Source organism: Oncorhynchus gorbuscha, linkage group LG24 (genome assembly GCF_021184085.1).
Source record: "Oncorhynchus gorbuscha isolate QuinsamMale2020 ecotype Even-year linkage group LG24, OgorEven_v1.0, whole genome shotgun sequence".
NCBI classification, from domain to species: domain Eukaryota; kingdom Metazoa; phylum Chordata; class Actinopteri; order Salmoniformes; family Salmonidae; genus Oncorhynchus; species Oncorhynchus gorbuscha.
The window spans coordinates 48,790,661-48,804,136 of NC_060196.1; the positions used below are offsets into that span (position 1 = coordinate 48,790,661).

The 13,476-nt window shown below is 43.1% G+C and overlaps 1 protein-coding gene across 1 annotated transcript in view; it reads right to left on the bottom strand.

Annotated features, from left to right (window-relative positions):
* Positions 1-206: 206 nt before the first annotated feature.
* The window catches only part of fam221a (family with sequence similarity 221 member A), a 33,898-nt gene continuing 20,628 nt past the window's right edge, over positions 207-13,476 (bottom strand). Inside the window, exon 7 of the mRNA XM_046327043.1 lies at positions 207-544. Coding sequence (XP_046182999.1) covers positions 404-544 — 141 coding nt within the window. The 3' untranslated portion in view covers positions 207-403. The remainder of the gene's footprint in view (positions 545-13,476) is intronic.

Sequence of the window (13,476 nt, forward strand, 5' to 3'; positions counted from 1 at the left end):
GGCTTTCCATGTCTTTATCTGTAGTTGATTACAGTAAGGGCAACCTGATCAATAAAATGAACGCATTTTCCATATCCTGTTTTGAATGGTACAGTGCAGGTAGAACCAGTGTTATTTAGTGAGGTGAAACTATCAACACATTAAAACAAAAGAAACTCTGAGAATGAGGTCCGAGTGGAAGGTGGTTTCAAGAATCAACATGGATTTGAACATTTATTGTCAATTGATCTTGGAAACATCACAAAAGCCTTGATGTTTATGATCTAATGATCATTTCCCCAGGTGAGACTGTTTGATTATCTATTATCCATAGTGCAATTATATCATTATCTGTGTGGAGTGGAATACCTCATTAAACTAAGTGTGTTAGCTAACTGTTTGTCCTCTTCTCCAGTTTGGTCAATTATTTGGTAGGCTGTTTGGTAGGTTGCTTACTGCATAGGGAGGTGGTTGGTTTGGTGGATGGTAGGCTGGCTGGTTTGGTGGAAGGTCTTCCTCTTGATAATGATGCCTTCTGTTTGACTGCCATTTTCTCAGCCTTCATCTGAAACAGAAACTATGATTATGGCATTCAGGTTTCCAGTCATTCATTTACATGTCATGTCACATGCTCATTTGAGTACCACATTCACACATAAATATACACTACAAAGTATGTGGACACCTGCTCATCGAACATTCATTCCAAAATCATGGGCATTAATATGGAGTCGGTCCCACCTTTGCTGCTATAACAGCCTCCACTCTTCTGGGAATATCTTCACTAGATGTTGGAACATTCCTGTGGGGACTTGTTTACATTCAGCCACAAGAGTATTAGTGAGGTCGGACACTGATGTTGGGGGATTAGGCCTGGCTCACAGTCGGTGTTCCAATTCATCCCAAAGATGTTCAATAGGGTCGAGGTCAGGGCTCTGTGCAGGCCAGTAAAGTTCTTCCACAATGATCTCAACAAACCATTCTGTATGGACCTCGCTTTGTGCACAGTGGCATTGTCGAGCTAAAACAGGAAAGGGCCTTCCCCAAACTGTGACCACAAAATATAATTGTCTAGAATGTCATTGTATGCTGTAGCATTAAGATTTCCCTTTACTGGAACTAAGGGGCCTAGCCCGAACTGAATAACAGCCCCTGACCATTATTCCTCCTCCATCAAACATTTGGCACTATGCATTGGAAAGGTAGTGTTCTTGTGCTGCCATCCTGTTAGAAGGTAACAGATTATTTTATTACAATGGTTAAATTTGATTTTCATTGTGTTCAATGGTGTTATTTGCCCCCTAGTGGCGCTTTCTGGTACTTAGAGAGACGACGCAAATAGGAAGTACAGAATGTGTTTTGCACGCATAGAGCAGCTACAAACAATGCTACGTTGCAGGTCTTTCAATGTAGTTATTTCTTGTCACGCTTCAGCCTTGGAAAAATATTTGTTTGTAAGTTCGATTCAAGCATTTAGCTAATGATGATAATCTTGTTATTGATAGAGTTTCTTACATATCAATGTTGGTTGCATTTACTCACAAATTGCAATGCCTTTAATGTATGTCGTTAGCTGTATTACTTTGCTCATGCGTCATGCAAACGAATTGTAAAATATACAATACTGTAGTTTTGTTACTGTTTCTAGTGTAATATGCTTTGTTATTCTACATAGATGGTTATACATTATTAGAGTAATGAAAGGAGCAATTACCATATGGTTAACAATTAGCTATATGGTTTGGCATCATGCCAGATGCATGGTACCTTAGCACGTGCTTTGTATTTATGCAACTTCAAATGTTTAATGTACAGCTACAGTATGTCGGTGTGAATTGAACACTAAAGTATATTATTTTCTGTATTTTGTAGTTTCACAACATAAACGTTTTCAATATATTCATTCAAGAAAAGTCACGCCTTGGGAGTTTTATTGAAGACTTAGTTGTTAGCTATCTGTCTAGTTTTGCATGGGAACGCAACTCAAGGGCAGAATAGTTCTCCTGGCATCCGCCAAATCCAGAATCGTCCATCAGACTGCCAGACGGTGAAACTTGAGTCATCACTCCGGAGAAGGCGTTTCCACTTCTCCAAAGTCCACGAGCTTTACACTACTCCAGACGAAGCTTTGCATTGCGCATGGTGATCTTAGGCATGTGTGCTGCTGCTCGGCCATGGAAACCCATTTCATGAATCTCATGACGAACAGTTCTTGTGCTGACTTTGCTTCCAGAAGAAGTTTGGAACTCTGTAGTGAGTGCTGTAACCGGGGACAGACAATTTTTAGCCCTACACGCTTCAGCACTTGGTGGCCCTGTTACGTGAGCTTGTGTGGCCTACCACTTCGTGGCTGAGTCGTTGGTGCTCCTAGATGTTTCCACTTCACAATAACAGTGCTTATAGTTGATGATGTAGAGGTTAATCCAGGCCCTGCAGTGTCTACCCCCACTCCCATCCCACAGGCTCTCTCATTTGTTGACTTCTGCAACCATAAAAGCATTGGTTTCATGCATGTTAACATTAGAAGCCTCCTCCCTAAGTTTGTTTTATTCACTGCCCTAGCACACTCCACCAATCCGGATGTCCTAGCCGTGTCTGAATCCTGGCTTAGGAAGACCACCAAAAATCTTGAAATTTCCATTCCTAACTATAACATTTTCCGACAAGATAGAACTGCCAAAGGGGGCGGTGTTGCAATTTACTGCAAAGATTGAACTCTGCAGGTTGTCTTACTATCCAGGTCTGTACCCAAACAATTTGAGCTTCTACTTCTAAAAATGTACCTTTCCAGACACAAGTCTCTCACCGTTGCCGCTTGCTATAGACAGACCCTCTGCCCCCAGCTGAGGGTGGTTTGATTGATTGCCCCCCATCTATCTTCTGAGCTCGTGCTGCTAGGTGACCTAAACTGGGACATGCTTTTAACACCCTGGCCATCCTACAATCTAAGCTTGATGCCCTCAATCTCACACAACTTGGGGCCTAGCCACAATGAACCCACCAGATATAACCCCAAATCCCTAAACACGGGCACCCTCATAGATATCATCCTAACAAACTCACCCTCCAAATAAACCTCTGCTGTTTTCAACCAAGATCTCAGCGATCACTGCCTCATTGCCTGCATCCGTAATGGGTCTGCGAGCAAACGACCACCCCTCATCACTGTCAAACGCTCCCTAAAACACTTCTGCGAGCAGGCCTTTCTAATCGACCTGGCCGGGGTATCCTGGAACAACATTGACCTCATCCGGACAGTAGAGGATGCCTGGTTATTCTTTAAAAGTGCCTTCCTCACCATCTTAAATAGGCATGCCCCGTTCAAAAAATGTAGAACCAGGAATAGATATAGCCCTTGGTTCACTCCAGACCGGTCTGCCCTTGACCAGCACAAAAACATCCTGTGCCGTACTGCATTAGCATCGAATAGCCCCCGTGATATGCAACTTTTCAGGGAAGTTAGGAACCAATATACACAGGCAGTTAGGAAAGCTAAGGCTAGCTTTTTTAAACAGAAATTTGCATCCTTCAGTACAAACTCAAAAAAGTTCTGGGACACTGTAAAGTCCATGGAGAATAAGAGCACCTCCTCCCAGCTGCCCACTGCTCTGAGGCTAGGAAACACTGTTACAACTGACAAATCCACTATAATTGAGAATTTCAAGAAGCATTTCTCTATGGCTGGCCATGCTTTCCACCTGGCTACCCCGGTCAACTGCCCGGCACCCTCCACAGCAACCCGCCCAAGCCCCCACCATTTCTCCTTCACCCATATCCAGATAGCTGATGTTCTGAAAGAGCTGCAAAATCTGGACCCCTACAAATCATCCAGGCTAAACAATCTGGACCCTCTCTTTTTTAAATTATCTGCCGAAATTGTTGCAACCCCTATTACTAGCCTGTTCAACCTCTCTTTTGTATCGTCTGAGATTCCCAAAGATTGGAAAGCTGCCGCGGTCATCCCCCTCTTCAAAGGGGGAGACACTCTAGACCCAAAGTGCTACAGACCTATATCTATCCTACCCTGCATCTCTAAGGTCTTCGAAAGCCAAGTTAACAAACAGATTACTGACCATTACTGACCAATCACATAGTACCTTCTCCACTATGCAATCTGGTTTCCGAGCTGGTCATGGGTGCACCTCAGCCACGCTCAAGGTCCTTAACGATATCATAACCGCCATCGATAAGAGACATTACTGTGCATCTGTATTCATCGACCTGGCCAAGGCTTTCGACTCTTGTCAATCACCACATTCTTATTGGCAGACTCAACAGCCTTGATTTCTCTAATGATTGCCTCGCCTGGTTCACCAACTCCTTCTCTGATAGAGCTCAGTGTGTCAAATCGGACGGCCTGTTGTCCGGACCTCTGGCAGTCTCTATGGGGTTGCCACAGGGTTCAATTCCCGGGCCGACTCTCTTCTCTGTATACATCAATGATGTCGCTCTTGCTGCTGGTGATTCTCTAATCCACCTCTACGCAGACGACACCATTCTGTATACTTCTGGCCCTTCTTTGGACACTGTGTTAACTAACCTCCAGACGAGCTTCAGTGCCATACAACTCGCCTTCCGTGGCCTCCAACAGCTCTTAAACGCAAATAAAACTAAATGCATGCTATTCAACCGATCATTGCCGGCACCTGCCCGCCCATCCAGCATCACTACTCTGGACGGCTGACTTAGAATACGTGGATAACTACAAATACCTAGGTGTCTGGCTAGACTGTAAACTCTCCTTCCAGACTCACATTAAGCATCTCCAATCAAAGATTAAATCTAGAATCGGCTTCCTATTTCGCAACAAAGCTTCCTTTACTCATGCTGTCAAACATATCCTCGTGAAACTGACCATCCTACCGATCCTTGACTTCGGCGATGTCATCTATAAAATAGCCTCAAACACTCAGCAAACCGGATGTAGTCTATCACAGTGCCATCTGTTTTGTCACCAAAGCCCCATATACTACCCACCACTGCGACCTGTACGCTCTCGTTGGCTGCCCCTCGCTTCATACTCGTCGCCAAACCCACTGGCTACAGGTTATCTACAAGTCTCTGCTAGGTAAAGCCCCGCCTTATCTCAGCTCACTGGTCACCATAGCAGCACCTACTCGTAGCACGCGCTCCAGCAGATATATCTCACTGGTCACCCCCAAAGCCAATTCCTCCTTTGGTCGCCTTTCCTTCCAGTTCTCTGCTGCCACTGACTAGAACGAACTGCAAAAATCACTGAAGCTGGAGATTCCCATCTCCCTCACTAACTTTAAGAACCAGTTGTCAAGAGCAGCTCACAGATCACTGCACCTGTTCATAGCCCATCTGTATACAGCCCATATATCTACCTCATTCCTATACTGTATTTATTTATTTTGCTCCTTTTGCACCGCAGTAACTCTACTTGCACATCTACCATTCCAGTGTTTAATTGCCATATTGTAATTACTTCTCCACCATGGCCTATTTATTGCCTTAACTCCCTTATTTGACCTTATTTGCTCTCACTGTATATAGACATTGTTTTCTTTTTTTTCTACTGTATTATTGACTATGTTTTGTTCATTCCATGTGTAACTCTGTGTTTTTGTATGTGTCGAACTGATATACTTTACCATGTTGCAGTTGCAAATGAGAACTTGTTCTCAACTAGCTTACCTGGTTAAATAAAAGTGAAAAAAAAAAAAAAAAAAAAATAGTTGACCGGGGCAGCTCTAGCAGGGCAGAAATTTGACAAACCGACCTATGATGATGCCACATGGAAAGTCACTGAGCTCTTCAGTAATGCCATTCTACTGCCAATGTTTGTCTTTGGAGATTGCAAAGCTGTGTGCTCGATTTTCTACACCTGTCAGCAATGGGTGTGGCTGAAATAGCCGAATCCACTAATTTGAAGGGGTGTCCACATACTTTTGCATATATTTTCTAGTGTATTTTATTGTAAGACCTTGATTAGTTCAACATCATAAGATATCCATTGTACAAAAAAGGGGTATCTGCAGTAAATACAGTGCCTTGCGAAAGTATTCGGCCCCCTTGAACTTTGCGACCTTTTGCCACATTTCAGGCTTCAAACATAAAGATATAAAACTGTATTTTTTTGTGAAGAATCAACAACAAGTGGGACACAATCATGAAGTGGAACGACATTTATTGGATATTTCAAACTTTTTTAAGAAATCAAAAACTGAAAAATTGGGCGTGCAAAATTATTCACCCCTTTACTTTCAGTGCAGCAAACTCTCTCCAGAAGTTCAGTGAGGATCTCTGAATGATCCAATATTTACCTAAATGACTAATGATGATAAATACAATCCACCTGTGTGTAATCAAGTCTCCGCATAAATGCACCTGCACTGTGATAGTCTCAGAGGTCCGTTAAAAGTGCAGAGAGCATCATGAAGAACAAGGAACACACCAGGCAGGTCTGAGATACTGTTGTGAAGAAGTTTAAAGCCGGATTTGGATACAAAAAGATTTGGCCATCCCTCTAAACTTTCAGCTCATACAAGGAGAAGACTGATCAGAGATGTAGCCAAGAGGCCCATGATCACTCTGGATGAACTGCAGAGATCTACAGCTGAGGTGGGAGACTCTGTCCATAGGACAACAATCAGTCGTATATTGCACAAATCTGGCCTTTATAGAAGAGTGGCAAGAAGAAAGCCATTTCTTAAAGATATCCATAAAAAGTGTCATTTAAAGTTTGCCACAAGCCACCTGGGTGACACACCAAACATGTGGAAGAAGGTGCTCTGGTCAGATGAAACCAAAATTGAACTTTTTGGCAACAATGCAAAACGTTATGTTTGGCGTAAAAGCAACACAGCTCATCACCCTGAACACACTATCCCCACTGTCAAACATGGTGGTGGCAGCATCATGGTTTGGGCCTGCTTTTCTTCAGCAGGGACAGGGAAGATGGTTAAAATTGATGGGAAGATGGATGGAGCCAAATACAGGACCATTCTGGAAGAAAACCTGATGGAGTCTGCAAAAGACCTGAAACTGGGATGGAGATTTGTCTTCCAACAAGACAATGATCCAAAACATAAAGCAACATCTACAATGGAATGGTTCAAAAATAAACATATCCAGGTGTTAGAATGGCCAAGTCAAAGTCCAGACCTGAATCCAATCGAGAATCTGTGGAAAGAACTGAAAACTGCTGTTCACAAATGCTCTCCATCCAACCTCACTGAGCTCGAGCTGTTATGCAAGGAGGAATGGGAAAAAATGTCAGTCTCTCGATGTGCAAAACTGATAGAGACATACCCCAAGCGACTTACAGCTGTAATCGCAGCAAAAGGTGGCGCTACAAAGTATTAACTTAAGGGGGCTGAATAATTGTGCACACCCAATTTTTCGGTTTTTGATTTGTTAAAAAAGTTGGAAATATCCAATAAATGTCGTTCCACTTCATGATTGTGTCCCACTTGTTGTTGATTCTTCACAAAAAAATACAGTTTTATATCTTTATGTTTGAAGGCTGAAATGTGGCAAAAGGTCACAAAGTTCAAGGGGGCCGAATACTTTCACAAGGCACTGTATGTGGTCAATGAATTGTTATCTTATTTGCTGCACTGGTTGCTCTACATTAAACTACATACAGTGCTGTCAGAATGTATTCATACCCCTTGACTTATTCCACATTGTGTTACAGCCTGAAAGTATACAAAAAATATATAATAATATTCTCACCCATCTACACACAACACCCCATAATCACAAAGTGAAAACATGTTTATACATTTTAGAAAATGTATTGAAAATGAAATACAGAAATATCTCATTTACATAAGTATTCACACCCCTTAGTCAATACTTTGTAGAAGAACCTTCGTAGGCGATTACAGCTATGAGTTGTCTTGGGTATGTATCAGCTTTGCACATCTATATTTGGGAATTGTCTCTCATTCTTCCTTGCAGATTATGTCAAGCTCTTTTAAGTTAGATGGGGAGCGGTGGTGAACAGCAATCTTCAAGTTTTTCAATGGTATTCATGCCTGGGCTTTGGCTGGGCCACTCAGTGACTTTCACATTCTTGTTCTGAAGCCTTTCGTGTTGCTTTGGCTGTATGCTTGGGGTCATTGTCCTGTTGGAACATAAATCTCTGCACTAGTCTAAGGTTGTTTGCACTCTGAAGCAGGTTCTCATTAAGGATTTTCTTGTAATTTGGCACCATTCATTGTTCCCTCTATCCGTACCAGTCTCCCAGTCCCTGCCGCTGAAAAGCATCCCCATAGCAGGATGCTGCCACCAACATGCTTCACGGTTGGGATGGTGTTAGACAGGTGATGAGTTGTGCCTGTTTCTCCAGACATAGCACTTTGCATTCAGGCCAAATAGTTACATTTTTGTCTTATCTTACATTTTCCTTGTGCTCTGTCTTTCATGTGCTGTTTTACAAACTCATGGTGTGCTGTCATGTGCCTCTTTCCTTAGGAGTGGCTTCCATCTGGCCACTCTCCCATAAAGCCCAGATTGGTCAAGTGCTGTAGAGACCGTTGTCCTTCTGGCAGGTTCTTCCATCTCAGCCAAGGAACTCTGTAGGATCTTGGAAACTTTCAACACTCTAGAAATAGTTTTATACACTTCCCCAGATATATGCCTCATCACAATTATCTTGGCGATTTTCAGACAGTTTCTTGGACTTCGTGGTATAGTTTCTGCTCTAACATGCACTTCTTCTATGATTTATTGGCAATTACACAATTTAATGTGCATCCCACCAGCTACTATGCACCCAAAAAAATGAAACACCAAAAAAATAAATATATATATATAGTGACATACAGCAGGTCAGCCACCAGGGGGAGACTCGTCGAGGCCTGGTGACAGACGGAGTATACATCAAGAGGTGATGGCTCCATCTGCTGGACGAGCCAGGTCTCGACGGGATCTCCGGCCAGGAATAATTGGGGCTGATTGCCCACCAGCTGTACAAATCCCACAAAGCTGCCAGAAGGGCAGCACACAGGGGAGAGACTGGGGGAGGAAAGGACTCCCATATAGTTGCTGACGGTACCAGAGCCCAGAAGACGGTATCCCGGAGAGGGTCTCTTCGGGGAGACCTAATTCTTTCCTTTTGGTCTATTATTTTAATAAACACCTTTGAAACTGAGCCTGAAATTGAGACTCTGTTAGTGTCTGATCTGTGTAAACGTTTTGACCAAACCCCCTGGTCTGCCACTATATATATATAGTATATATAAAGATGAAGTTGGAAGTTTACATACACCTTAGCCAAATACATTTAAACTCAGTTTTTTTTCACGATTCCTGACATTTAATCCTAATAGAAATTCCCTGTCATAGGTCAGTTATGATCACCACTTTATTTAAAAAATGTGAAATTTCAGAATAATAGAAGAGAGAATTATTTATTTCAGCTTTTATTTCTTTAATCACATTTCCAGTGGGACAGAAGTTTACATACACTCAATTGGTATTTGGAAGCATCACCTTTTAATTGTTTAACTTGGGTAAATGTTTCGGGGAGCCTTCCACAAGCTTGTAGATACTTTTGTACCGGTTTCCTCCAGCATCTTCACAAGGTCCTTTGCTGTTGTTCTGGGATTGATTTGCACTTTTGCACCAAAGTACGTTCATCTCTAGGAGACAGAACACGTCTCCTTCCTGAGCAGTATGATGGGTGTGTGGTCCCATGGTGTTTATACTTGCATACTATTGTTTGTACAGATGAACGTGGTACCTTTAGGCATTTGGAATTTGCTCCCAAGGACGAACCAGACTTGTGGAGGTCTACAATTTTTTTCTGAGGTCTTGGCTGATTTCTTTTGATTTTCCCATGATGTCAAACAAAGAGGCACTGAGTTTGAAGGTAGGCCTTGAAATACATCCACAGGTACACCCCCAATTGACTCAAATTATGTCAATTAGCATATCAGAAGCTTCTAAAGCCATGACATAATTTTCAGGAATTTTCCAAGCTGTTTAAAGTTAGTCAATTTAGTGTATGTAAACTTCTGATCCACTGGAATTGTGATGCAGTGAATTATACGTGAAATAATCTGTCTGTAAACAATTGTTGGAAAAATGTCTTGTGTCATGCACAAAGTCCAAAGCAACTTGCCAAATTATAGTTTGTTAACAAGAAATGTGTGGAGTGGTTGAAAAACTAGTTATAATGACACCAACCTAAGTGTATGTAAAGTTTCGACTTACACTGTGTATATACACTGCTCAAAAAAATAATGGGAACACTTAAACAACACAATGTAACTCCAAGTCAATCACACTTCTGTGAAATCAAACTATCCACTTATGAAGCAACACTGACAATACATTTCACATTCTGTTGTGCAAATGGAATAGACAACAGGTGTAAATTATCGGCAATTAGCAAGACACCCCCAATAAAGTTCTGCAGGTGGTGACCACAGACCACTTCTCAGTTCCTATGCTTCCTGGCTGATGTTTTGGTCACTTTTGAATGCTGGCGGTGCTTTCACTCTAGTGGTAGCATGAGACTGAGTCTACAACCCACACAAGTGGCTCAGGTATTGCAGCTCATCCAGGATGGCACATCAATGCGAGTTGTGGCAAGAAGGTTTGCTGTGTCTGTCAGCGTAGTGTCCAGAGCATGGAGGCGCTACCAGGAGACAGGCCAGTACATCAGGAGACGTGGAGGAGGCCGTAGGAGGGCAACAACCCAGCAGCAGGACCGCTACCTCCGCCTTTGTGCAAGGAGGAGCAGGAGGAGCACTGCCAGAGCCCTGCAAAATGACCTCCAGCAGGCCACCAATGTGCATGTGTCTGCTCAAATGGTCAGAAACAGACTCCATGAGGGTTCTATGAGGGCCCGATGTCCACAGGTGGGGGTTGTGCTTACAGCCCAACACCGTGCAGGACGTTTGGCACTTTGGCACTTGCCAGAAAACACCAAGTTTGGCAAATTCGCCACTGGCGCCCTGTGCTCTTCACAGATGAAAGCAGGTTCACACCGAGCACATGTGACAGACGTGACAGAGTCTGGAGACGCCGTGGAGAACGTTCTGCTGCCTGCAACATCCTCCAGCATGACTGGTTTGGCGGTGGGTCAGTCATGGTGTGGGGTGGCATTTCTTTGGGGGGCGGCACAGCCCTCCATGTGCTCGCCAGAGGTAGCCTGACTGCCATTAGGTACCGGGATGAGATCCTCAGACCCCTTGTGAGACCATATGCTGGTGCGGTTGGCCCTGGGTTGCAAGACAATTGCAAGACAATGCTAGACCTCATGTGGCTGGAGTGTGTCAGCAGTTCCTGCAAGAGGAAGGCATTGATGCTATGGACTGGCCCGCCCGTTCCCCAGACCTGAATCCAATTGAGCACATCTGGGACATCATGTCTCGCTCCATCCACCAACGCCACATTGCACCACAGACTGTCCAGGAGTTGGCGGATGCTTTAGTCCAGGTCTGGGAGGAGATCCCTCAGGAGACCATCCGCCACCTCATCAGGAGCATGCCCAGGCGTTGTAGGGAGGTCATACAGGCACGTGGAGGCCACACACACTACTGAGCCTCATTTTGACTTGTTTTAAGGACATTACATCAAAGTTGGATCAGCCTGTGTGGTTTAGTGTGGTTTTCCACTTTCATTTTGAGTGTGACTCCAAATCTAGACCTCCATGGGTTGATACATTTGATTTCCATTGATAATTTTTGTGTAATTTCGTTGTCAGCATATTCAACTATGTAAAGAAAAAAGTATTTAATAAGAATATTTCATTCATTCAGATCTAGGATGTGTTATTTTACTGTTCCATTTATTTTTTTGAGCAGTGTATATCAAACAACTTATGTTAAAAATAAATAAAAGATCTGATCCCTACACAGGCTAAAGGGGCACCTGAACTCAAGGGGAACCTGCAAGTCTTCTGAGTCCAAAAACTATTTCTGCTGGAGCCACAATATAGTCTAGTTTCTTCGACTTCTTTGAGACTTGTGCTGTACATTTTATAACTGTGGCAATGAACACAACAAAATCCACCTTTTGTCTGGCAGAAAACACTTACTACAAGCAGTGGTAGGTATATCCAGTACCATCTCTTCATTGGCATCACTTGTTTCTTCAATTCTTTTGATCGCCTCCCCATAGGATATTCAATTGACCGTTCTAACATTTGCCAGCTCAATTTCCTTCACCTTTACTGGCCACTTCAGGAAATCAGGATCATGATCCCCACTACAATTGCAACACCGTCGTCCTTCTACACACCGTTCTTCAGTATACTCTGTCTGCACACAATTGAAACATGGCCAAATCCTTTACAATTCTTACACTGCAGTGGTTTGGGAATGAAAGCTCTTACAGCGTATCTTACATAACAAAGCTTCACATGTGTCGTTAATTGCTCTTTATCAAAAAACAACAGGGCTGACAGACTTTCTTTTTTACCCCCATTCACACAGCGGGTCAGACGCCGGGCACCAACCACACCAGGAATTGTCTTCAGGTATTCAACCTGAACATCCGTCGTCACCATGAGATGACACCTTTGACGGGTGTCTCTTCTCCGAAGTTCCAAACACAACACTTCTGTTGTCCGGATTCTTTTGAGGCTCACTCCAATCGTCAGTCGGCTCGTCAGAAATACAATTAATCAAAATAAGATCCCTTCTGGTCACTCTGACAGACTCCACTTTACTAAAGCACATACTTCACCATTTTCAACACCTCCATCCTTACTCAACAACCGCATCCCAAAAACAAGTGATTCATTACGATTTACACACGTGTCCTCCACTCCAATTGTAGACAATTTCCTGTTTTGTTCCAGTTTTCAATATTACTGTTGTCCATTCAGAATATTTGTCTTCACATTTACTCGACACGCACGCTCAAATTCCACCATCTTCCTTTCCCAAGGTCTTTCCGTAGCTCCTCCTTCACATGCACTGCCAACTGTGGGACCTTATATAGACAGGTGTGTTTCTTTCTAAATCAGGTCCAAACAATTTAATTGGCCACAGGTAGACTCCAAGTTTTAGTGACATCTCAACGATGATCAAAGTAAATTGGATGCACCTGAGCTCAATTTGGAGTCTCATAGCAAAGGGGTGTATGACAGCAAAGGGGCTGATTGATTATCTGCTAGACACTAATAAAATACCCATCATATCTGGCCATGTGCCCTCTCTGAATCATGGCATTGAACGCTTTAGCAGGACGCTTTCTCTTCACAACTGGCTACATGATAATTGCAGGGTGTAACTTTTGTTGATAACTTTGATACCTTTTGGAAACAAAACACATTTTATAAGGAGGATGGGATCCACCTGAATAATTGGGGTTCCCGGATCCTTTCACAGCATTATATGGCTGTGTTGAGACAAGGACTTATCAATGACCCAAGCCCAGCTCAGTTAATCCCTACCATTGTATTGCGGAGTTGTAATAATGCTTCAGCAAATGTACATTATCCCAGGTGCGTTGGTAGACACAATGTAAGTAACCTAATTTATGTCCCTCTAACTGCACTGAATGCCTCTG